This window comes from Mobula birostris, chromosome 2 (genome assembly GCF_030028105.1).
Source record: "Mobula birostris isolate sMobBir1 chromosome 2, sMobBir1.hap1, whole genome shotgun sequence".
Classification (NCBI taxonomy): Eukaryota; Metazoa; Chordata; class Chondrichthyes; order Myliobatiformes; family Myliobatidae; genus Mobula; species Mobula birostris.
Genome location: NC_092371.1, coordinates 13,335,760 through 13,363,727, shown reverse-complemented (window position 1 = coordinate 13,363,727; position 27,968 = coordinate 13,335,760). Strand labels below are relative to the sequence as shown.

The following is a 27,968-nucleotide window of genomic DNA, read 5'->3' as shown; positions in this document are numbered from 1 at the left end:
GCAACTTCAAGAGCGCTCCTTCTCCTAGATTTTTTAGCATCACAGAGCATATCAGATCTTTCCCTGGGGAGGTTGGTCTCGATCTCTTTATTGCTCTCACCATTTCTGCTAATGTAAATGGATCAATTATATCATCTGTTCCTTCCCTCCTGCTTAACACACCTGGGTGTTGGCTCATTATTCTTTCCCTTCTTCAGACAAATTTTCTGAACTGTGTATCAGTACAAATGACTTGGCCATGACCTCAGCCTTATCCCTACTGGAGACTGCAGTTTCCTCCTCAGATATCATTACTGGATATTCCCATTCCCTTCTATCTCCTCCCATCCTCTTAATCATTCCCCATATCTCTCCCACAGGTGTTGTTCTTCCTACCTTGTCGCAAAAACTCCTCCAACTTGCCTTTTTAGCTTGACGTATAGTTCTTCTCACCACTGCCTGTGCTTTCTTATATTGAACCAAACACTGCATATTATGGGTTCTTTTAACTAGCCTGAATGCTCTATTTCTGTTTTTTACAGCCTGACAACATTCCTCTGTCCACCATGGTACCAGTTTTCTATTCATCCTATTTTTACTCCTAGGTATAGATCCTTCTGCTGCCATGATAATTGCTGAAGTCACCTGACTGTTTAATTCATCTACATTTCCAGAAGTATCAATCTTTGTCAACCCTTCTTCACTCAATTTCTGGAACTTACCCCAATCAGCTTTTTCAAACACCCACTTTGGGGTTCCGCCACCTGGTCTTACTTCAACTCTTTCACCCACTGAACACAAAACTGGGTAGTGATCACTGCCTACTGTTGAAGCAGTCCAAACTCCCCAGTTACTAATGCCAGCCAAGGTATTAGACACTAACGTAATATCTAACACTGACTCAGTTCCTGTTGTTATATCTATCCTTGTGCCGCTACCATCATTCATACACACCAAATCCCTTTCTTCCATCAAATCTTCAATTACTTTTCCATTTGGATCTGTAATCTGATCCCCCTATATTGTGCTATGAGCATTGAAATCTGCACACCACACTACTTTATGTCTGTTTTAGTCAAACACTAACCACTGCCATCAATATAGCACATCAATTGGAAAGACCATTAGACATAGGAGCAGAATCAGGCCATTTGGCCCATCGAGTCTGCTCTGCCATTCGACTGTGGTTGACTAATTTTCACTCACAACCCATTCTCCTGGTTTCTTCCTGTAACCTTTGACCTCATGACTAACCAAGAACCTATCCACCTCTGCTTTAAATATACCCAATGTCTTGGCCGCCACAGTCATCTGTGGCAATGAATTCCACAGATTCACCACCCTCTAGATAGAGAAATTCTTCATCTCTGTTTGTAAGAATTGATAAGCTGAATGGGCTACTTTGCTCCTATGTCTAAGTCTTATGGATATCCTTCTATTCTGAGGTTGTGCCCTCTGGTGTTCCACGACTGAGAACATCCTCTGCATGCCCACTCTATTAGGCAGGTTTCACTGAGACACCTCTAAACTTCAGCGAGTACAGGCCCAGAGCCATCAAACATTCCTCACAATCTAGCTCTTTCATACCTGGGATCTTTGTCGTGAACCTCATCCAGACCCTCACCAGTGCCAGCATATCCTTCCTCATATATAGGACCCAAAACTGCTCACTATACTCCATGTGCAGCCTGACCAATGCCTAATAAAGCCTCAGCATTATACCTTTGCTTTTGTATTCCAGCCCTGTTGAAATGAATGCTAACACTGCATTTGCCTTCCCTACCACTGAGTGAACATGCAAGAGGCAGCCTTTTGAAATTAGAAAAGGTAGGTGGGGGGCAGAATGATGCACCACCTCCAAATCTGCACTGCAAAGTTCTGGTGGGCACAGGCACGCACACGCACGCATGACTTGAAAAGATGTACAGGGTTGGCAGAAAGACCAAACTTGCAGGGAACAAAAACCTAGCAGACTAACGGGATCAAATTTTCATTCTGCCAGCACAGAAGGAGATAGGCTGAACGACATCTGACTGTGTTCTGTATTATTTCCAGTAGCTGGCGATCCGCAATTTAACAGAGTTTGCAATTCCCAGTACAGATGGGAGGAGCGGCGATGATTAATTGTTCAAATCCTCCACTCACTAACTATTCCTCCACACTCCCAACCACCACTACTTTATCATTTCCTGTCAGTCCCCTTATGTACAGACACCCCTGTACTTAGAGTCACTTATGTTCATACAATCAATCTATATATATAAATATTTTATGTATTTAGATTTATTGTGCTTTTTAAAATTTATTGTGCTCTTTATCTCATGTGTTTTTTTGTGTATTGTATTCGGAGTAACAATTTTTTCCCCCCTTTACACTTGCATACTGGAAATGACATTAAACAATCTTGAATCTTAAAATGTGTTCACACTGATTTAATGCACATTTATTCTCAACTAACCCGCACTCCCTGTATTTTTCCTGCAAATATTATCCTGCTCTAATCGACAGGTGTTGCTGTAGTTTCTGCATTATTTTAATTTGTTGCTTACAACTGGCTCTGCCTGATGTAACAGTGTCTGCTTAACAACAAAGTAAGACACACAAAATGCTGGAGGAACTCAGCAAGACAGGCAACACCTATGGAGGTGAATAACAAATGGGGGTTTCAGGTTGAGACCTTTCATAAGCACTGGAAAGGTAGGTAGGTGGGGTAATGAAATGAGAAGCTGGGAGATGACAAGTGGAAAAGATAAAGGACAGAGAGTGATCCATGGAAGATAGGGAAGGAGGATGGGTAGGCTGAAGGAGCAACACCTCATATTCCATCTGGGTAGCCTCCAACATTATGGCATGAACATCAATTTTGCTAATGTTCAGTCATTTCTCCCCCCTCTCTTTTTTCATTCCCCATTCTGGCTCTCTCTTACCGCCTCTCTTCTCTCACCTCCCCATCATTTCCATTTGGTGCTCCCCCCCCTTTCATCTATGGTCCACTGCCCTTTTCTATCAGATTTCTTCTTCTTCAGCCTTTTACCTCTTCTGCCCATCACCTCCCAGCTCCTTGCTACAACCCCTCTCCCCACTCTCACCTGGTCTCACCTATTACCTGTCAGCTTGCACTTCCTATTCTGGCTTCTGCCCGTTCCTTTCCAGTCCTGATAAAGGGTCTCAGCTCAAAACGTTGTCTGTTTATTCCTCTCCATGGATACTGCCTGACTTGCTGGGTTCCTCCAGCATTTTGTGTGTGTTGCTCTGGATTTCCAGCATCTGCAGAATCCCTTGTGTTCAGGATTTTCTGCTGAACAACACACTGCTTCAGTCCTGGATGACAATAGGACAGGAGTGACGCACAGGCAGGCAGACTTACATCAACAAACTCGTTGGTGAGTTTGAATGCAGACGTCTCGAAGCCCAGATTTCTGGGCGAGCTGGAGAGGATGAAGCCGAAGTCGATATGAATAATGTGCCCCTCTGAATCCAGCAGAATGTTGCCATTGTGTCTGTGAAAAATGACAAGTCAAAAGTACATTTATTATGATATAGATGAAGATCAGACCACATTTTATGAGTAATTAATGCAGAAAACCAGATACCTGCAAACTTTTTCTTGCAACTGTGTGTTATCACATATATTAAAGTAACATAATTATTCCCATATGCCATAAGATTAATTTTAGTTTATATTCAGAAATACTGCACAGTAACAGGCCCTTCTGGACCACAAGCCCTCACTGCCCAATTGCCCCCATCAAACCAGGAGGGGAGGGGAGGGAACATCGACTCCGACCATGAGAGGCCTGCGTTGGCTATTTTCATGCCTTACAAGGTGCAGATTGGAAGTCTGTGTGGGGCGGCACTCCTCACACAGACACTAGAGCAAGTGCCTTGCTCAAGGACACAAATGCGCTGCCACAGCTGAGGCTCGAACTAGCGACCTTCAGATCACTAGACGAATGCCTTAACCACTTGGCCACGTGCCCATCAAACCAATTAGTCTACTAACACGTTGGAATGTGGGAGGAAACTAGAACACTCGGAGGAATCCCATGAAGCAGAAGGGAGAAAGTACAAACTTCTTACAGACAGTGGTGGGAATTTAACCCGGGTCAGTGGCACTGTAAAGCGCTACACTAGCCACGATTGTCTAGCAAGCATTTACAATAATAAATACAATAGTCTTATGAAAACCAAACAAAGACTAACAAACAACTAATATGCAAAAGATGACAAACTATGCAAATAAAAATAATACTTTGAATGAGTTGTAAGGAGTCCTTGAGAGTGAGTCTGTAGGTTGTGGAATTAGTTCAGAGTTGTGGTGAATGAAGTTATCCACGCAGGTTTGGCAGCCCGATGGTAGCACTGTTCCTGAACTTGGTGATGTGGTATCTGTGGCTTATCTACCTCCTACCCAATGGAAACAGTGAGAGGAGGGCATGGTCTGGATGGTGGGGGTCTTTGATGATGGAAGCTGCTTTCTTGTGGCAGTGCTCTCTGTAAATATGGTCACAAGTGAGGGAGGGTTTTACCGATGATGGACTGGGCTGTATCCACAACTTTCTGTAGACTTTTCTGTTTCTGGCCATTGGTGTTTCTATACTACGCTGTGATGCAACCAGTCAATATACTCTCCACTGGGCATCCATACATGTTTGTCAAAGACTGATGTGTTTGATTACACAACAGCTAACAGAATTTTGTACACTGAACGGATTGAGAAGTATTTTGAAGCAAATGGAACAGCCAATGAAAAACAAGTACCAATTTTCCTGAATGCACTGGATTGACACTGTTTGGTGAAATGCCAAATCTATGCTAACTCCTAAGAAAACAGAGGTGCTGTTGTGCCTTATTTATGTTGCCAGCCCAAGGACAGATCCTCTGAAATGTTAACACCAAAGGGTCAGAGCAGAGACAGGCTGTTCACAATCAGAGGACATCCCAAAGCCCTCCAACTGTGGCAGCCAACACACACATAGCAAGCTGCCACAGACAATAATGACTGGAGAAATAGATGGAGACCATGTTGGGAGACGCTGGTGGTAATATAGTCATTGCAAATATCAGGATTTGATCCTGATTTTTAAAATTAATTTGTATTAAATCCTTGTGGACATGGGCAGACAGAATTTGATTGATTTGCAAAAATTAAGATAGTTTATATACATAGATTGATTGTGTGTCCATAAAATAATGCTAGGTTGTACATAAGGCAACTGACAGGAAATAATAAAGTAGTTGTGGAGTTGTTGATCAGCCTTCCTGCTTGGGCAAAGTCTTTGAGTCTGGTGGTCTCGGCGCAGATGCTATGTGGCCTCCTGCCTGATGGGGGTGGGACAAACACTCCATGAGCAAGGTGGATGGGATCCTTCATGATGTTACCGGCCCTTTTCTGACACTTTTATGTATATATGGCCCTGATGGTGGGGGAGGCTAGTGCCAGTGACGTGTTGGGCAGTTCTGACAATCGTTGTAGAGGCTTCCTGTCCGCTCTAGTGTAGACTTCGTACCCAGTAGAGCGCAGCCTGTCAAGATGCTCTCTACTGCGCATATGCAGAACGACTTGAGTATGGATGTGAAAAGTCCAGCTCTCTTCAGCCTCCTCAGAAAGTAGAGGCATTGAGGAGCTTTCATGACTGTGTAGGATGTGTTCTGGGACCTGAAAGGCTGTGAGAGATGTACACTCCCACTAGCTTGAAACTGCTTGCAGCTTCCACTGCTGTGCTGCCGATGTAAAGAAGGGCATGAATGGTGCGAGTTCTCCTGAAGTCAATAATCTCTTCTGTCTTGTTGACAGTAAGGAAGAGGTTACTTGCCTGGCACCATAAAAATAGGCCATTCGGCCCAACCAGCCTGTGCCAACCATGGTGCCCATCCAGCGAATCCCAATTTCCCATCTGCTTTTGGCCCGTGAATGGATGTTCAAAAAGATAAGCACCACAGAGGGTCCTCACCTGTCCTTGACCTGGAGAAGGTAGCAGACCAAACAGTAGCCGGCGCAGCTCTGGACGAAGTTGCGTTGGGCAGACAGGAATTCCTCAGTGGTGTAGTTCCCATGTTCCTGCAGGAAGTAGTCCAGGAGGGATAGCTGGGACTGCTTCTTGATCTGGTGGAGCGACACCGCGTTCACCACTGGCTCGATCATCCCACTGTCTGCAGAGATCACCAGAATCTTGTAGGGCTTGATCCAGAGTGGCACTCGTTCCAGCTCCCAGATAGCCTGCAGGAAGACAGATGGGGAACGGGGAAGGGAGTGGGGATAAACTTAAACTCAGATGGATAAGTGCAATGTGCACAGGGCTAGGACGGAAGAGAAGGCATTGTAATGTAGTGTTTAGTGTAACGCTATTACTGTGCCATTGACCCAATGCCATCCGTAAGGCAGAATTTCACAGTCGCCTCCCATTTCAATTTGACTTTTTATTCCCATCCCAACATGTTTATCTGTGGCCTCCTCTACTGCCATAATGAAGCCAAATTCAGGCTGTAGGAGCAACACCTCATATTCCGTCAGAGAAGCCTCCAACCTGATGGCATGAATATTGATTTCTCCAACTTCTGCTAATTTCTTTGCCCTCCCTCCTTCTCTCTTTTTCAATTCTTCATTCCCCTCTCAATCGTTCTCTTCTCCTTATCTGCCTATCACCTCCTTCAGGTTTCCTTCCTCCTTCCCTTTCTCCCATGGTCAACTCTCCTCTCCTATCCCACTTCCCCTCACAGCTTCTCATTTCATCTTCCCTCCCGCACACACCCACCTCCCCGCAGCCTGACTTGCTGAGTTTCTCCAGCATTTTTTGTGTGTTACACTGGATTTTCAGCACCTGCAGAATCTCGTGTTTGTGACATACCTGCAGTTGCTTTAGGACCTGGTAAGCTAGGAGCTCCTGGCGAAGGTCATCACCGCACTTGACTATGACTGAGAGCAGTCGCCAGTTCGGGAAGTGGCCGTAGGGAGAATTCTCTCGGATTCGCCTGCACGTGGGAAAAGGGGGAATTGAAAGCGATGTTAGAAACCAGGCTAGCACACGGGTTTATAGACAATGCCTGGCTACGTGACCCAAAACCGATGGCATCCAATCACATGCACTGAAGTTAGTGACAGAAGTGATACAAGTACTGGGACTCGAGTAAGATTCATGAAAATGATCCCCAGAATGAAAGAGTATGAAGAGCACTTGATGGCTGTGGGCCTGTAGTCACTAGAGTTTAGAAAAAAGGAGAGAGGATCTCATTGAAACCTATCAAATATTGAATGGCCTAGATAGAATAGAGTGGAGAAGAGAGGATGTTCCCACTAGGGGGAAAAGTCTAAGACCAGAGGGCCCAGCCTCAGTGTACAAGGACGTCCCTTCAGAACAGAGGTGAGGAATTTCTTTAGCCCAGGGGTTCCCAGCCAGGAATCCACAGACCCCTTGCTTAATGGTATTGGTCCATGGCATTAAAAAGGAGGGAACCCCTGCTTTAGCCAGAGGGTAGTGAATCATTGCCACAGATGACTGTGGAAGCTAAGTCACTAGGCATATTTAAAGCCGAGGTTGATAGGTTATTAATCAGTAAGGGCGTCAAAGGTTACGGGTAGAAGGCAGGAGAATGGGGTCGAGAGGGATAATAAATCAGCCATGATGGAATAGCGGAGCGGACTTGGGGCGTTAGAGTTCAGAGTTCAATTCCAACATCATCTGCAAGGAGACTGTATGTCCTCTTTGCGGAACTTGTGGGTTTCCTCCGGGTGCTCCGGTTTCCTCACACAGTCCAAAGGTGTTCTGGTTAGTAGGTTAACTGGTCATTGTAAATTGTTCTGTGATTAGACTAGGATTATATTGGGGGTTTCTGGGCGGTGCAGCACGGCTCAAAGGGCTGGAAGGGCCTGTTGTGCGCTGTATCTCAATCAATCAATAAATAAATAAATAGATAGAGTATGTCCTCCAGAGACGGCCTGAAGAGCTGGTTAATGGGGGTGGGAGAGGGCAGGGGAGCTGTGGAGGCAAGTGAGTAGACTTGGTTAAAGGGAAATGAGATTACACTGGGATTTGAAGGGCTGAATGACCTCCTTATATGTCCCAAAGATACATATGTAACATGAATTTCCCCATGACACTGGCAACAACTGAAATGATCTTTGGGCCTCTCTGCAAAAGCAAAGCTCTGTGGTCCCCAAGATAAACGTTAAAAAAAATGCATGTGACAGCTGTGGTGGGCTTCACACCCTCCGTTCTTACCCGACTTTCTCCTGCCACGGTTCCTTCAGGGCCACAGCAGAGGGGTCCTCGGGGTCCCGTTTAAACGTAGTGGGTGCATGGGCCAGCTGCTCTGAGAGACGTCGCCTGCAGGATGAAAAGCCGTCTTGTTACTTCTGTTTTTTTTACATACAGTGGATTCCGGTTAATTGAGCCAGTATTTAATCAGGGCAACAGCTTATTTGGGCAACTATTACAAAACAAAAACTAATTGAGAAAATAGCCAGAATTTCCTTCGTTTATTTGGGATACTATGCCCCTTAATTGGGACAAGAGACTGTTGTCAACTAGCTTCAGTCCCATGCACTTCATGCGGGAAGGCAATGAAGTCAGTCCATTATCTGCACCAGGTGTCCGCACTGATTTTGCTCATTTACAGTCAATCAAGAAAACACAGTAGCATAAATTGGATGAATTCCTCCATCGATAAGTATTAGGAACTAATACACAGTTTTATGGTACTGTAGTAGTAGTGATAGTGTTCTAACTTATTCTGTATTTCACTTAAATACATTGTTACTCAGTTAAATGGTCATTTATGTCTTTTTATTCTTTTTAACTATTTCCATGAAACTTCAGCTAATTGGGGCAACTGCTTAATTGGATCAAAAGGTACTGGTCCCAATGAATGGGAACCCACTGTATTTCTTACATCCTTCACATACACGAGGAGCAAAAATCTTTACGTTATGTCTCTGTCTAAATGTGCAATGTGCAATTTATAGTAATTTGTAATAAATAGCATGTACAAAACAGGACAGTCAATAACAGAATTACAACTGCATCAGCATGAATTAATCAGTCTGATGGCCTGGTGGGAGAAGCTGTCCTGCAGCCTGTTGGTCCTGGCTTTTAAGCTGCAGTACCATATTAGCAGCTGGAACAGTTTGTGGTTGGGGTGACTCGGGTCCCCAATGATCCTTTTCTCACACCTGTCTTTGTAATTGTCCTGAATCATGGGAAGTTCACAACTACAGATGCGCTGGGCTGTCCGCACCACTCTCTGCAGAGTCCTGCGATTGAGGGAAGTACAGTTCCCGTACCAGGCAGTGATACAGCCAGTCAGGATGCTCTCAATTGTGCCCCTGTGCAAAGTTCTTAGAATTTGGAGGCCTATACCAAACTTCCTCAACCGTCTGAGGTGAAAGAGGCATTATTGTTCCTTTTTCTCCTCAGTGATGTGTATGCTGAGGAACTTAAAGCTGTTCACCCCCTCAACCTCAGATCCATTGATGTCAATAGGGGTTAGCCTGTCTCCATTCCTCCTGTAGTCCACAACTAGCTCCTTTATTTTTGCGACATTGAGGGAAAGGTTGTTTTCTTGACACCACTGTGTCAGGGTGATGACTTCTTCTCTGTAGGCTGCTTTGTTATTATTTCAGATAAGGCCAATCAATGTAGTGTCATCTGCAAATGTAATTTGCAGATTGGAGCTGTGGGTGGCGACATAGTCATGGGTATACAGAGAGTAAAGGAGGCGGCTTAGGACACAGCCCTGAGGGGCCCCTGTGTCGAGGGTCAGAGGTCAAATTCTATTCAAAACTTCCACATTCACGACCTTTACATTCAGTAGTGTTAACTTATTTTTTTAAGTCATAAACCATTGCCACTCGTGGCCCCCAAGAGTAATCCACCATTTCAATGGTGAGGGCTTCGCTCCCTCTGTTCCTACCCGTGTTCTCCTGCACATATTGAGTTCCAGACTCTGTGGGCCCTTCTCATTGAGATTCTGTTTTGTCTGCACCGAGCCTTGGAACGTCCCTCAGCACGTCACCCTGCATTCTCAGCACATCTTACTGTGCTGGAAGAACAGCCGGACAAGCCAAAGGGCGTCCTTCACTAAGTAGATGATCTTCCAACAGCACTTGATGTCTGTCTCCATATGTGTCCCCAGGAACAGGCCGTAGATCAGAGAGTCCTCTGTTAGGCAGCTGCTGGGGATGAACTGGGACAGGGAGGGACCCTTGCTTCCAACTCCACAACTTTACAAATCCACACTCTGTAAAGAGGTGGGTGACATCCTCTCCATCACACACCCATCCTGAGGGCAGGCATGCAGTGGGGATGATGTGTCATCTGTACAAGAAGGATCTGACATGGGAGGACCCCTCTTGCGACCCGGCAAGTGAGGTCTTGGTGTCTGTAACCGAGTTCTGGCGATGAGGTAATCTGCCAGATTATATAGTCAGAGAGTCACAGAGCCCTATAGCAGAGAAACAGGCCCTTTGCCCCATTTGGTCTGTGCAGAATCATTATTCTGCCTAGTCCCATTGACCTGCAACTGGACCATAACTCTCCCATCCATGTACCTAACCAAATTTAAGTTAAATGTTGAAATCAAACCACTTGTGCTGGCAGCTTGTTCCACACTCTCACCACTGTCTGAGTGAAGAAGTTCCTCTTCATATTTCCCTTAAACATTTCACCTTTCACCCTTAATCCATGACGTCTGATTGTAGTTTCACCCAACCTCAGTGAAAAAAGCCTTTTTGCGTTTACCCTATCTATACCCCTCATAATTCTGTATACCTCTATCAAATCTCCCCTCAGTCTACTACGCTCTACAGAATAAAGTCCTAACCTATTCAACCTTTTCCCAATAACTTAGGCCCTCAAATCCTGGCAACATTCTTGTAAATTTTTTCTGCACTCTTTTCAACCGTATTTACATCTTTCCTGTAGGTAGGTGAACAAAACTGGACACAATACTCCAAATTAGGCCTCACCAACATCTTATATAATTTCAACATAGCATCGCAATTCAATACATTGATTTATGAAGGCCAATGTACCAAAAGCTTTCATTACAACCCTACCTACGTACCTGTGACACCACTTACAAGAAATCCTGGATCTGTATTCCCAGATCTGTCTGTTGTACCGCACTCCTCAGTGCCCTACCACTCATGGTGTAAGATCTACTCTGGTTTGTCCTCCCACAGTGCAACACCTCACAGTGCCACTATTATCTGGATAGGTTGCTCAAGGAAGCACCCCACCATTCCTGGCACATGCTGAACTGAAACACCAAGCACCTCAGTCAAATGGCGGCACACCTTAAGCGCCAGCAATTAGGGCTCACTTCCCACTGCCCTCTATAAGGAGTTTATGCGATCTCTTCATGACTGCATGGGTTTCCTCTCACCTTCCAAGGACATACGGAATGAGGAGAGGCCATGCTCTGGATGCTTCTGTTGCCAACATAACATGTCCTCTCCTCATTACTACCATTAGGGAGGAGGTACAGGAGCCTGAAATGTTTTAGAGGGAACTTCTTGCCCTCCACCATCAGATTTTTGAATGGCTCATAACCCATAAATACTACCTCACTATTTTGATCTTTTTTTATACTACTTATTTTTTATGTAGATCTCATTGTAACTTATAGTAATTTTTAATGTATTGCATTGTACTGCTACCACAAAACAACATATTTCATGATGTATGTCAATGATAAGCCTGATTCCACTTACCTGATATCACCGGCAGCTATAAACACTGGCTCCTTGCTCTCCTGACTTGTGATGCTATCCACAGAAAACTGGGAGATGTTATCGCTGCTGTTGGTGTGCACTTCAGGTAGCTGTGGGCAGGGAGCAGGATTAATAGCAATCAGAATTTAGCCTCATTTAATTTGACAGCTGCAGACACAATCAAAGACTCTCTACCGACATGTTTCATGGAACAGAGCTCATTGAAAGCTCAGCGTGGGCGTGAAGAGAATGTTACCAATAGTGGAAGAGCCTCCAGTTCCCGAGCACTGCCTCAGAACAAAGGGATGCTCCGTCAGAACTGAGGTGAGGAGACGCTTCTTCAGCCAAGGGAGGTAAGCCTGTGGAATTCATCGTGGGCAGGGTGGAGAGGGGTGTGGGTGCTGTAGATCTCATGTCATTGGCTGTACTTACAGCAGAGGTTGATCGGTTCTTGATTAACCATCACAGGAAGAAGGCAGGAAATGAATTTGAGAAAATAAAAACATAACCAGCCATAGAAAAGCAGACCCAATGAGCTGATGGAGATGATTATTGACTTCAGGAGGAGGAAGCTAGAGGTCCATGAGCCAGTCCTCATCGGGAGATCAGAGGTGGAGAGGGTCAGCAACTTTTAAGTTCCTCGGTATTATTATTTTGGAAGATCTATCTTGGGTCTAGGATAAATGCTCTTTCTGCTAGGTCAGCACGAACAGATGAAGCCTCTACTTTGTTAAAAGATTGCGAAGATTCAGTGTGTCATTTAAAACTCTGAATAAGTTCTATAGGTGGAGAGTATATTGACATACTGACTGGTGGCATCACAGCCTGGTATGGAAACACCAATACCTTTGAACGGAAAAGCCTATAAAAAGTAGTGGATACGGCCAACTCCACCATTGAACTCAACAATACAGAGCGCGGTCGCACGATAGCAGCATCCATCACCCAGGGTATCCTCTCAACTCACTGCTGCCATCAGGAAGGAGGTACAGGAGCCTCATGACTCACACCACCAGGTTCAGGAACAGTTATTACCCCTCAACCATTAGGTTCTTGAAACAAAGGGGATAACATCACTAAATTTCACTTGTCCCATCACTGATCCGTTCCCACTTTCAAGGATTCTTCATCTCATGTTCTTGATATTTCTTGTTTATTTATTATCATACTTTTCTTTTTCTATTTGCAGAGTTTGTTTTTATGCAGACTGCTTGTTGTCTGTCCTGTTGGATGTGGTCTTTCATTGGTTCTATTGTGTTCCTTGTAAAACTGTGATCGCCTGCAAGAAGATGAATCTCAAGGTTGTTTATGGTGACGTATACAGTATTGTGCAAAAGTCTTTGGCCCATATATTTCACTAGGGTGCCTAAGACCATTACATAATACTGTAGTAATTTTATCTACTGCTGCCGCAAAAAAAGTCATTGCATGTGAGTGATGGTAAACCTATCCTGATATGGGTCTCTACTGTGGACTGAGAGTGGGAAGAGGGCAGAGAGGGAAATCATGGTTGGGAAAAGGGTAAGGGAGAGAATATTGAGCGGGAAACACCAGAGAGACATTCTGTAATGATCAATAAACCAAATGTTCCGAATCAAATGACCAGACCTTTTGTCTCATGGCTGGGTGTGTCTGCACCCACGCCATCCTCCATCCCAGTCCTCCTTCCTTGCCACCCGTCCCACACCACTCCCACACTGCTCCACTCTGACCCGTCCCACACCACTCCCACACCTCTCCACCCTCACCCGTCCCACACCACTCCCACACCGCTCCACTCTCACCCGTCCCACACCACTCCCACACCGCTCCACTCTCACCCGTCCCACACCACTCCCACACCGCTCCACCCTCACCCGTCCCACACCACTCCCACACCGCTCCACCCTCACCCGTCCCACACCACTCCCACACCGCTCCACACTCACCCGTCCCACACCACTCCCACACCGCTCCACTCTGACCCGTCCCACACCACTCCCACACCGCTCCACCCTCACCCGTCCCACACCACTCCCACACCGCTCCATCCTCACCCGTCCCACACCACTCCCACACCGCTCCACTCTCACCCGTCCCACACCACTCCCACACCGCTCCACTCTCACCCGTCCCACACCACTCCTACACCGCTCCACTCTCACCCGTCCCACACCACTCCCACACCGCTCCACTCTCACCCGTCCCACACCACTCCTACACCGCTCCACTCTCACCCGTCCCACACCACTCCCACACCGCTCCACCCTCACCCGTCCCACACCACTCCCACACCGCTCCACTCTCACCCGTCCCACACCACTCCCACACCGCTCCACTCTGACCCGTCCCACACCACTCCTACACCGCTCCACTCTCACCCGTCCCACACCACTCCCACACCGCTCCACTCTCACCCGTCCCACACCACTCCCACACCGCTCCACTCTCACCCGTCCCACACCACTCCCACACCGCTCCATCCTCACCCGTCCCACACCACTCCCACACTGCTCCACTCTGACCCGTCCCACACCACTCCACCCTCACCCGTCCCACACCACTCCCACACCGCTCCACTCTCACCCGTCCCACACCACTCCCACACTGCTCCACTCTGACCCGTCCCACACCACTCCCACACCGCTCCACCCTCACCCGTCCCACACCACTCCCACACCGCTCCACTCTCACCCGTCCCACACCACTCCACTCTCACCCGTCCCACACCACTCCTACACCGCTCCACTCTCACCCGTCCCACACCACTCCTACACTGCTCCACTCTCACCCGTCCCACACCACTCCCACACCGCTCCACTCTCACCCGTCCCACACCACTCCCACACCGCTCCACTCTGACCCGTCCGACACCACTCCTACACCGCTCCACTCTGACCCGTCCCACACCACTCCCACACCGCTCCACTCTCACCCGTCCCACACCACTCCCACACCGCTCCACTCTCACCCGTCCCACACCACTCCCACACCGCTCCACTCTCACCCGTCCCACACCACTCCCACACCGCTCCACTCTCACCCGTCCCACACCACTCCCACACCGCTCCACTCTCACCCGTCCCACACCACTCCCACACCGCTCCACTCTCACCCGTCCCACACCACTCCCACACCGCTCCACTCTCACCCGTCCCACACCACTCCCACACCGCTCCACTCTCACCCGTCCCACACCACTCCCACACCGCTCCACTCTCACCCGTCCCACACCACTCCCACACCGCTCCACTCTCACCCGTCCCACACCACTCCCACACCGCTCCACTCTCACCCGTCCCACACCACTCCCACACCGCTCCACTCTCACCCGTCCCACACCACTCCTACACCGCTCCACTCTCACCAGTCCCACACCACTCCCACACCGCTCCACTCTCACCCGTCCCACACCACTCCCACACCGCTCCACTCTCACCCGTCCCACACCACTCCCACACCGCTCCACTCTCACCCGTCCCACACCACTCCCACACCGCTCCACTCTCACCCGTCCCACACCACTCCCACACCGCTCCACCCTCACCCGTCCCACACCACTCCCACACCGCTCCACCCTCACCCGTCCCACACCACTCCCACACCGCTCCACCCTCACCCGTCCCACACCACTCCCACACCGCTCCACTCTCACCCGTCCCACACCACTCCCACACCGCTCCACTCTCACCCGTCCCACACCACTCCCACACCGCTCCACTCTGACCCGTCCCACACCACTCCCACACCGCTCCACTCTCACCCGTCCCACACCACTCCCACACCGCTCCACTCTGACCCGTCCCACACCACTCCCACACCGCTCCACTCTCACCCGTCCCACACCACTCCCACACCGCTCCACTCTCACCCGTCCCACACCACTCCCACACCGCTCCACTCTCACCCGTCCCACACCACTCCTACACCGCTCCACTCTGACCCGTCCCACACCACTCCCACACCGCTCCACTCTGATCCGTCCCACACCACTCCCACACCGCTCCACTCTCACCCGTCCCACACTGCTCCACTCTGACCCGTCCGACACCACTCCTACACCGCTCCACTCTCACCCGTCCCACACCGCTCCACTCTGACCCGTCCGACACCACTCCTACACCGCTCCAGTCTGACCCGTCCCACACCACTCCTACACTGCTCCACTCTCACCCGTCCTACACCACTCCCACACTGCTCCACTTTCACCCGTCCCACACCACTCCCACACCGCTCCACCCTCACCCGTCCCACACCACTCCTACACCGCTCCACTCTCACCCGTCCCACACCACTCCCACACCGCTCCACTCTCACCCGTCCCACACCACTCCCACACCGCTCCACTCTCACCCGTCCCACACCACTCCTACACCGCTCCACCCTCACCCGTCCCACACCACTCCTACACCGCTCCACTCTCACCCGTCCCACACCACTCCCACACCGCTCCACTCTCACCCGTCCCACACCACTCCCACACCGCTCCACTCTCACCCGTCCCACACCACTCCCACACCGCTCCACTCTCACCCGTCCCACACCACTCCCACACCGCTCCACTCTGACCCGTCCCACACCACTCCCACACCGCTCCACTCTGACCCGTCCCACACCACTCCCACACCGCTCCACTCTGACCCGTCCCACACCACTCCCACACCGCTCCACTCTCACCCGTCCCACACCACTCCCACACCGCTCCACTCTCACCCGTCCCACACCACTCCTACACCGCTCCACTCTCACCCGTCCCACACCACTCCCACACCGCTCCACTCTGACCCGTCCCACACCACTCCTACACCGCTCCACTCTCACCCGTCCCACACCACTCCTACACTGCTCCACTCTCACCCGTCCCACACCGCTCCACCCTCACCCGTCCCACACCACTCCCACACTGCTCCACTCTGACCCGTCCCACACCACTCCTACACCGCTCCACTCTCACCCGTCCCACACCGCTCCACTCTCACCCGTCCCACACCACTCCCACACTGCTCCACTCTGACCCGTCCCACACCACTCCTACACCGCTCCACTCTCACCCGTCCCACACCACTCCCACACCGCTCCACTCTGACCCGTCCCACACCACTCCTACACCGCTCCACTCTCACCCGTCCCACACCACTCCTACACCGCTCCACCCTCACCCGTCCCACACCACTCCCACACCGCTCCACTCTCACCCGTCCCACACCACTCCTACACCGCTCCACTCTCACCCGTCCCACACCACTCCCACACCGCTCCACTCTCACCCGTCCCACACCACTCCCACACCGCTCCACTCTGACCCGTCCCACACCACTCCTACACCGCTCCACTCTCACCCGTCCCACACCACTCCTACACCGCTCCACTCTCACCCGTCCCACACCACTCCCACACCGCTCCACTCTCACCCGTCCCACACCACTCCCACACCGCTCCACTCTCACCCGTCCCACACCACTCCCACACCGCTCCACTCTCACCCGTCCCACACCACTCCCACACCGCTCCACCCTCACCCGTCCCACACCACTCCCACACCGCTCCACTCTCACCCGTCCCACACCACTCCCACACCGCTCCACTCTCACCCGTCCCACACCACTCCCACACCGCTCCACTCTCACCCGTCCCACACCACTCCCACACCGCTCCACTCTCACCCGTCCCACACCACTCCTACACCGCTCCACTCTGACCCGTCCCACACCGCTCCACCCTCACCCGTCCCACACCACTCCTACACCGCTCCACTCTCACCCGTCTCACACCACTCCTACACCGCTCCACTCTCACCCGTCCCACACCACTCCCACACCGCTCCACTCTCACCCGTCCCACACCACTCCTACACCGCTCCACTCTCACCCGTCCCACACCGCTCCACTCTCACCCGTCCCACACCACTCCTACACCGCTCCACTCTCACCCGTCCCACACCACTCCTACACCGCTCCACTCTCACCCGTCCCACACCACTCCTACACCGCTCCACTCTCACCCGTCCCACACCACTCCCACACCGCTCCACTCTCACCCGTCCCACACCACTCCCACACCGCTCCACTCTCACCCGTCCCACACCACTCCCACACCGCTCCACTCTCACCCGTCCCACACCACTCCCACACCGCTCCACTCTCACCCGTCCCACACCACTCCCACACCGCTCCACTCTCACCCGTCCCACACCACTCCCACACCGCTCCACTCTCACCCGTCCCACACCACTCCCACACCGCTCCACTCTCACCCGTCCCACACCACTCCCACACCGCTCCACTCTCACCCGTCCCACACCACTCCTACACCGCTCCACTCTCACCAGTCCCACACCACTCCCACACCGCTCCACTCTCACCCGTCCCACACCACTCCCACACCGCTCCACTCTCACCCGTCCCACACCACTCCCACACCGCTCCACCCTCACCCGTCCCACACCACTCCCACACCGCTCCACCCTCACCCGTCCCACACCACTCCTACACCGCTCCACCCTCACCCGTCCCACACCACTCCCACACCGCTCCACTCTCACCCGTCCCACACCACTCCCACACCGCTCCACCCTCACCCGTCCCACACCACTCCCACACCGCTCCACTCTCACCCGTCCCACACCACTCCCACACCGCTCCACCCTCACCCGTCCCACACCACTCCCACACCGCTCCACTCTCACCCGTCCCACACCACTCCCACACCGCTCCACTCTGACCCGTCCCACACCACTCCCACACCGCTCCACTCTCACCCGTCCCACACCACTCCCACACTGCTCCACTCTGACCCGTCCCACACCACTCCCACACCGCTCCACTCTCACCCGTCCCACACCACTCCCACACCGCTCCACTCTCACCCGTCCCACACCACTCCCACACCGCTCCACTCTCACCCGTCCCACACCACTCCTACACCGCTCCACTCTGACCCGTCCCACACCACTCCCACACCGCTCCACTCTGACCCGTCCCACACCACTCCCACACCGCTCCACTCTCACCCGTCCCACACTGCTCCACTCTGACCCGTCCGACACCACTCCTACACCGCTCCACTCTCACCCGTCCCACACCGCTCCACTCTGACCCGTCCGACACCACTCCTACACCGCTCCAGTCTGACCCGTCCCACACCACTCCTACACTGCTCCACTCTCACCCGTCCTACACCACTCCCACACTGCTCCACTTTCACCCGTCCCACACCACTCCCACACTGCTCCACTCTCACCCGTCCCACACCACTCCCACACCGCTCCACTCTCACCCGTCCCACACCACTCCCACACCGCTCCACTCTCACCCGTCCCACACCACTCCTACACTGCTCCACCCTCACCCGTCCCACACCACTCCTACACCGCTCCACTCTCACCCGTCCCACACCACTCCTACACCGCTCCACTCTCACCCGTCCCACACCACTCCCACACCGCTCCACTCTGACCCGTCCCACACCACTCCCACACTGCTCCATCCTCACCCGTCCCACACCACTCCCACACCGCTCCACTCTCACCCGTCCCACACCACTCCTACACTGCTCCACTCTCACCCGTCCCACACCACTCCCACACCGCTCCACTCTCACCCGTCCCACACCACTCCCACACCGCTCCACTCTGACCCGTCCCACACCACTCCTACACCGCTCCACTCTCACCCGTCCCACACCACTCCCACACTGCTCCACTCTGACCGGTCCCACACCACTCCTACACCGCTCCACCCTCACCCGTCCCACACCACTCCCACACCGCTCCACTCTCACCCGTCCCACACCACTCCTACACCGCTCCACTCTCACCCGTCCCACACCACTCCTACACCGCTCCACTCTGACCCGTCCCACACCACTCCCACACCGCTCCACTCTCACCCGTCCCACACCACTCCCACACCGCTCCACTCTCACCCGTCCCACACCACTCCCACACCGCTCCGCTCTCACCCGTCCCACACCACTCCCACACCGCTCCGCTCTCACCCGTCCCACACCACTCCCACACCGCTCCGCTCTCACCCGTCCCACACCACTCCTACACCGCTCCGCTCTCACCCGTCCCACACCACTCCCACACCGCTCCACTCTCACCCGTCCCACACCACTCCCACACCGCTCCACTCTGACCCGTCCCACACCACTCCTGCACCGCTCCACCCTCACCCGTCCCACACCACTCCTACACCGCTCCACTCTCACCCGTCCCACACCACTCCCACACCGCTCCACTCTGACCCGTCCCACACCACTCCCACACCGCTCCACTCTCACCCGTCCCACACCCGTCCCACACCGCTCCACTCTCACCCGTCCCACACCACTCCCACACCGCTCCACTCTCACCCGTCCCACACCACTCCCACACCGCTCCACTCTCACCCGTCCCACACCACTCCCACACCGCTCCACTCTCACCCGTCCCACACCACTCCCACACCGCTCCACTCTCACCCGTCCCACACCACTCCCACACCGCTCCACTCTCACCCGTCCCACACCACTCCCACACCGCTCCACTCTCACCCGTCCCACACCACTCCCACACCGCTCCACTCTCACCCGTCCCACACCACTCCCACACCGCTCCACTCTGACCCGTCCCACACCACTCCCACACCGCTCCACTCTCACCCGTCCCACACCACTCCCACACCGCTCCACTCTCACCCGTCCCACACCACTCCCACACCGCTCCACTCTCACCCGTCCCACACCACTCCCACACCGCTCCACTCTGACCCGTCCCACACCACTCCCACACCGCTCCACTCTGACCCGTCCCACACCACTCCCACACCGCTCCACTCTCACCCGTCCCACACCACTCCCACACCGCTCCACTCTCACCCGTCCCACACCACTCCCACACCGCTCCACTCTCACCCGTCCCACACCACTCCCACACCGCTCCACTCTCACCCGTCCCACACCACTCCACTCTCACCCGTCCCACACTGCTCCACTCTCACCCGTCCCACACCACTCCCACACTGCTCCACTCTGACCGGTCCCACACCACTCCTACACCGCTCCACCCTCACCCGTCCCACACCACTCCCACACCGCTCCACTCTCACCCGTCCCACACCACTCCTACACCGCTCCACTCTCACCCGTCCCACACCACTCCTGCACCGCTCCACTCTGACCCGTCCCACACCACTCCCACACCGCTCCACTCTCACCCGTCCCACACCACTCCCACACCGCTCCACTCTCACCCGTCCCACACCACTCCTACACCGCTCCGCTCTCACCCGTCCCACACCACTCCCACACCGCTCCACTCTCACCCGTCCCACACCGCTCCACTCTCACCCGTCCCACACCACTCCCACACCGCTCCACTCTCACCCGTCCCACACCACTCCCACACCGCTCCACTCTCACCCGTCCCACACCACTCCCACACCGCTCCACTCTCACCCGTCCCACACCACTCCCACACCGCTCCACTCTCACCCGTCCCACACCACTCCCACACCGCTCCACTCTCACCCGTCCCACACCACTCCCACACCGCTCCACTCTCACCCGTCCCACACCACTCCCACACCGCTCCACTCTCACCCGTCCCACACCACTCCCACACCGCTCCACTCTGACCCGTCCCACACCACTCCCACACCGCTCCACTCTCACCCGTCCCACACCACTCCCACACCGCTCCACTCTCACCCGTCCCACACCACTCCCACACCGCTCCACTCTCACCCGTCCCACACCACTCCCACACCGCTCCACTCTCACCCGTCCCACACCACTCCACTCTCACCCGTCCCACACCACTCCTACACCGCTCCACTCTCACCCGTCCCACACCACTCCTACACTGCTCCACTCTCACCCGTCCCACACCACTCCCACACCGCTCCACTCTCACCCGTCCCACACCACTCCCACACCGCTCCACTCTGACCCGTCCGACACCACTCCTACACCGCTCCACTCTGACCCGTCCCACACCACTCCCACACCGCTCCACTCTCACCCGTCCCACACCACTCCCACACCGCTCCACTCTCACCCGTCCCACACCACTCCCACACCGCTCCACTCTCACCCGTCCCACACCACTCCCACACCGCTCCACTCTCACCCGTCCCACACCACTCCTACACCGCTCCACTCTGACCCGTCCCACACCGCTCCACCCTCACCCGTCCCACACCACTCCTACACCGCTCCACTCTCACCCGTCTCACACCACTCCTACACCGCTCCACTCTCACCCGTCCCACACCACTCCCACACCGCTCCACTCTCACCCGTCCCACACCACTCCTACACCGCTCCACTCTCACCCGTCCCACACCGCTCCACTCTCACCCGTCCCACACCACTCCTACACCGCTCCACTCTCACCCGTCCCACACCACTCCTACACCGCTCCACTCTCACCCGTCCCACACCACTCCCACACCGCTCCACTCTCACCCGTCCCACACCACTCCCACACCGCTCCACTCTCACCCGTCCCACACCACTCCCACACCGCTCCACTCTCACCCGTCCCACACCACTCCCACACCGCTCCACTCTCACCCGTCCCACACCACTCCCACACCGCTCCACTCTCACCCGTCCCACACCACTCCCACACCGCTCCACTCTCACCCGTCCCACACCACTCCCACACCGCTCCACTCTCACCCGTCCCACACCACTCCCACACCGCTCCACTCTCACCCGTCCCACACCACTCCCACACCGCTCCACTCTCACCCGTCCCACACCACTCCCACACCGCTCCACTCTCACCCGTCCCACACCACTCCCACACCGCTCCACTCTCACCCGTCCCACACCACTCCCACACCGCTCCACTCTCACCCGTCCCACACCACTCCCACACCGCTCCACTCTCACCCGTCCCACACCACTCCTACACCGCTCCACTCTCACCAGTCCCACACCACTCCTACACCGCTCCACTCTCACCCGTCCCACACCACTCCCACACCGCTCCACTCTCACCCGTCCCACACCACTCCCACACCGCTCCACTCTCACCCGTCCCACACCACTCCCACACCGCTCCACTCTCACCCGTCCCACACCACTCCTACACCGCTCCACCCTCACCCGTCCCACACCACTCCCACACCGCTCCACTCTCACCCGTCCCACACCACTCCCACACCGCTCCACCCTCACCCGTCCCACACCACTCCCACACCGCTCCACTCTCACCCGTCCCACACCACTCCCACACCGCTCCACCCTCACCCGTCCCACACCACTCCCACACCGCTCCACTCTCACCCGTCCCACACCACTCCCACACCGCTCCACTCTGACCCGTCCCACACCACTCCCACACCGCTCCACTCTCACCCGTCCCACACCACTCCCACACCGCTCCACTCTCACCCGTCCCACACCACTCCCACACCGCTCCACTCTCACCCGTCCCACACCACTCCCACACCGCTCCACTCTCACCCGTCCCACACCACTCCCACACCGCTCCACTCTCACCCGTCCCACACCACTCCTACACCGCTCCACTCTGACCCGTCCCACACCACTCCCACACCGCTCCACTCTGACCCGTCCCACACCACTCCCACACCGCTCCACTCTCACCCGTCCCACACTGCTCCACTCTGACCCGTCCGACACCACTCCTACACCGCTCCACTCTCACCCGTCCCACACCGCTCCACTCTGACCCGTCCGACACCACTCCTACACCGCTCCAGTCTGACCCGTCCCACACCACTCCTACACTGCTCCACTCTCACCCGTCCTACACCACTCCCACACTGCTCCACTTTCACCCGTCCCACACCACTCCCACACCGCTCCACCCTCACCCGTCCCACACCACTCCCACACCGCTCCACTCTCACCCGTCCCACACCACTCCCACACCGCTCCACTCTCACCCGTCCCACACCACTCCCACACCGCTCCACTCTCACCCGTCCCACACCACTCCTACACCGCTCCACTCTCACCCGTCCCACACCACTCCCACACCGCTCCACTCTCACCCGTCCCACACCACTCCTACACTGCTCCACCCTCACCCGTCCCACACCACTCCTACACCGCTCCACTCTCACCCGTCCCACACCACTCCCACACCACTCCACTCTCACCCGTCCCACACCACTCCCACACCGCTCCACTCTCACCCGTCCCACACCACTCCCACACCGCTCCACTCTCACCCGTCCCACACCACTCCCACACCGCTCCACTCTCACCCGTCCCACACCACTCCCACACCGCTCCACTCTGACCCGTCCCACACCACTCCCACACCGCTCCACTCTGACCCGTCCCACACCACTCCCACACCGCTCCACTCTCACCCGTCCCACACCACTCCCACACCGCTCCACTCTCACCCGTCCCACACCACTCCTACACCGCTCCACTCTCACCCGTCCCACACCACTCCCACACCGCTCCACTCTGACCCGTCCCACACCACTCCTACACCGCTCCACTCTCACCCGTCCCACACCACTCCTACACTGCTCCACTCTCACCCGTCCCACACCGCTCCACCCTCACCCGTCCCACACCACTCCCACACTGCTCCACTCTGACCCGTCCCACACCACTCCTACACCGCTCCACTCTCACCCGTCCCACACCGCTCCCACACCGCTCCACTCTCACCCGTCCCACACCACTCCCACACTGCTCCACTCTGACCCGTCCCACACCACTCCTACACCGCTCCACTCTCACCCGTCCCACACCGCTCCACTCTGACCCGTCCCACACCACTCCTACACCGCTCCACTCTCACCCGTCCCACACCACTCCTACACCGCTCCACCCTCACCCGTCCCACACCACTCCCACACCGCTCCACTCTCACCCGTCCCACACCACTCCTACACCGCTCCACTCTCACCCGTCCCACACCACTCCCACACCGCTCCACTCTCACCCGTCCCACACCACTCCCACACTGCTCCACTCTGACCCGTCCCACACCACTCCTACACCGCTCCACTCTCACCCGTCCCACACCACTCCTACACCGCTCCACTCTCACCCGTCCCACACCACTCCCACACCGTTCCACTCTCACCCGTCCCACACCACTCCCACACCGCTCCACTCTCACCCGTCCCACACCACTCCTACACCGCTCCACTCTCACCCGTCCCACACCACTCCCACACCGCTCCACCCTCACCCGTCCCACACCACTCCTACACCGCTCCACTCTCACCCGTCCCACACCACTCCCACACCGCTCCACTCTCACCCGTCCCACACCACTCCCACACCGCTCCACTCTCACCCGTCCCACACCACTCCTACACCGCTCCACTCTCACCCGTCCCACACCACTCCTACACCGCTCCACCCTCACCCGTCCCACACCACTCCCACACCGCTCCACTCTCACCCGTCCCACACCACTCCTACACCGCTCCACTCTCACCCGTCCCACACCACTCCTACACCGCTCCACTCTCACCCGTCCCACACCACTCCTACACCGCTCCACTCTCACCCGTCCCACACCACTCCCACACCGCTCCACTCTCACCCGTCCCACACCACTCCCACACCGCTCCACCCTCACCCGTCCCACACCACTCCCACACCGCTCCACTCTCACCCGTCCCACACCACTCCTACACCGCTCCACTCTGACCCGTCCCACACCACTCCCACACCGCTCCACTCTCACCCGTCCCACACCACTCCCACACCGCTCCACTCTCACCCGTCCCACACCACTCCTACACCGCTCCACCCTCACCCGTCCCACACCACTCCTACACCGCTCCACCCTCACCCGTCCCACACCACTCCCACACCGCTCCACTCTGACCCGTCCCACACCACTCCCACACTGCTCCATCCTCACCCGTCCCACACCACTCCCACACCGCTCCACTCTCACCCGTCCCACACCACTCCTACACTGCTCCACTCTCACCCGTCCCACACCACTCCCACACCGCTCCACTCTCACCCGTCCCACACCACTCCCACACCGCTCCACTCTGACCCGTCCCACACCACTCCTACACCGCTCCACTCTCACCCGTCCCACACCACTCCCACACCGCTCCACTCTGACCGGTCCCACACCACTCCTACACCGCTCCACCCTCACCCGTCCCACACCACTCCCACACCGCTCCACTCTCACCCGTCCCACACCACTCCTACACCGCTCCACTCTCACCCGTCCCACACCACTCCTACACCGCTCCACTCTCACCCGTCCCACACCACTCCCACACCGCTCCACTCTCACCCGTCCCACACCACTCCCACACCGCTCCACTCTCACCCGTCCCACACCACTCCTACACCGCTCCGCTCTCACCCGTCCCACACCACTCCCACACCGCTCCGCTCTCACCCGTCCCACACCACTCCCACACCGCTCCACTCTCACCCGTCCCACACCACTCCCACACCGCTCCACTCTGACCCGTCCCACACCACTCCTGCACCGCTCCACCCTCACCCGTCCCACACCACTCCTACACCGCTCCACTCTCACCCGTCCCACACCACTCCCACACCGCTCCACTCTGACCCGTCCCACACCACTCCCACACCGCTCCACTCTCACCCGTCCCACACCCGTCCCACACCGCTCCACTCTCACCCGTCCCACACCACTCCCACACCGCTCCACTCTCACCCGTCCCACACCACTCCCACACCGCTCCACTCTCACCCGTCCCACACCACTCCCACACCGCTCCACTCTCACCCGTCCCACACCACTCCCACACCGCTCCACTCTCACCCGTCCCACACCACTCCCACACCGCTCCACTCTCACCCGTCCCACACCGCTCCACTCTCACCCGTCCCACACCACTCCCACACCGCTCCACTCTCACCCGTCCCACACCACTCCCACACCGCTCCACTCTCACCCGTCCCACACCACTCCCACACCGCTCCACTCTCACCCGTCCCACACCACTCCCACACCGCTCCACTCTCACCCGTCCCACACCACTCCCACACCGCTCCACTCTGACCCGTCCCACACCACTCCCACACCGCTCCACTCTCACCCGTCCCACACCACTCCCACACCGCTCCACTCTCACCCGTCCCACACCACTCCCACACCGCTCCACTCTCACCCGTCCCACACCACTCCCACACCGCTCCACTCTGACCCGTCCCACACCACTCCCACACCGCTCCACTCTGACCCGTCCCACACCACTCCCACACCGCTCCACTCTCACCCGTCCCACACCACTCCCACACCGCTCCACTCTCACCCGTCCCACACCACTCCCACACCGCTCCACTCTCACCCGTCCCACACCACTCCTACACCGCTCCACTCTGACCCGTCCCACACCACTCCTACACCGCTCCACTCTGACCCGTCCGACACCACTCCTACACCGCTCCACTCTCACCCGTCCCACACCACTCCTACACCGCTCCACTCTGACCCGTCCCACACCACTCCTACACTGCTCCACTCTCACCCGTCCCACACCACTCCCACACCGCTCCACTCTGACCCGTCCCACACCACTCCCACACTGCTCCACTCTCACCCGTCCCACACCGCTCCACTCTGACCCGTCCCACACCACTCCTACACCGCTCCACTCTGACCCGTCCCACACCACTCCCACACCGCTCCACTCTGACCCGTCCCACACCACTCCTACACCGCTCCACTCTGACCCGTCCCACACCACTCCCACACCGCTCCACTCTCACCCGTCCCACACCACTCCCACACCGCTCCACCCTCACCCGTCCCACACCACTCCTACACCGCTCCATCCTCACCCGTCCCACACCACTCCCACACCGCTCCACTCTGACCCGTCCCACACCACTCCCACACTGCTCCACTCTCACCCGTCCCACACCACTCCCACACCGCTCCACCCTCACCCGTCCCACACCACTCCTACACCGCTCCATCCTCACCCGTCCCACACCACTCCCACACCGCTCCACTCTCACCCGTCCCACACCACTCCCACACCGCTCCACTCTCACCCGTCCCACACCACTCCCACACCGCTCCACCCTCACCCGTCCCACACCACTCCTACACCGCTCCATCCTCACCCGTCCCACACCACTCCCACACCGCTCCACTCTCACCCGTCCCACACCACTCCCACACTGCTCCACTCTCACCCGTCCCACACCACTCCCACACCGCTCCACTCTCACCCGTCCCACACCACTCCTACACCGCTCCACTCTCACCCGTCCCACACCGCTCCACCCTCACCCGTCCCACACCACTCCTACACCGCTCCACTCTCACCCGTCTCACACCACTCCTACACCG

At 55.9% G+C, this 27,968-nt stretch overlaps 1 protein-coding gene across 2 annotated transcripts in view; it reads right to left on the bottom strand.

Moving 5' to 3' along the window:
• The window catches only part of pi4kb (phosphatidylinositol 4-kinase, catalytic, beta), a 142,066-nt gene that overhangs the window by 11,193 nt on the left and 102,905 nt on the right, over positions 1 to 27,968 (bottom strand). For both annotated transcript variants that reach the window (XM_072283496.1, XM_072283505.1), the window contains 5 exons: positions 11,690 to 11,799; positions 8,199 to 8,303; positions 6,828 to 6,951; positions 5,934 to 6,199; positions 3,347 to 3,479 (listed from right to left, as the gene is read on the bottom strand). In XM_072283496.1, the coding sequence (XP_072139597.1) occupies positions 3,347 to 3,479; positions 5,934 to 6,199; positions 6,828 to 6,951; positions 8,199 to 8,303; positions 11,690 to 11,799 (738 nt within the window). The remainder of the gene's footprint in view (positions 1 to 3,346; positions 3,480 to 5,933; positions 6,200 to 6,827; positions 6,952 to 8,198; positions 8,304 to 11,689; positions 11,800 to 27,968) is intronic.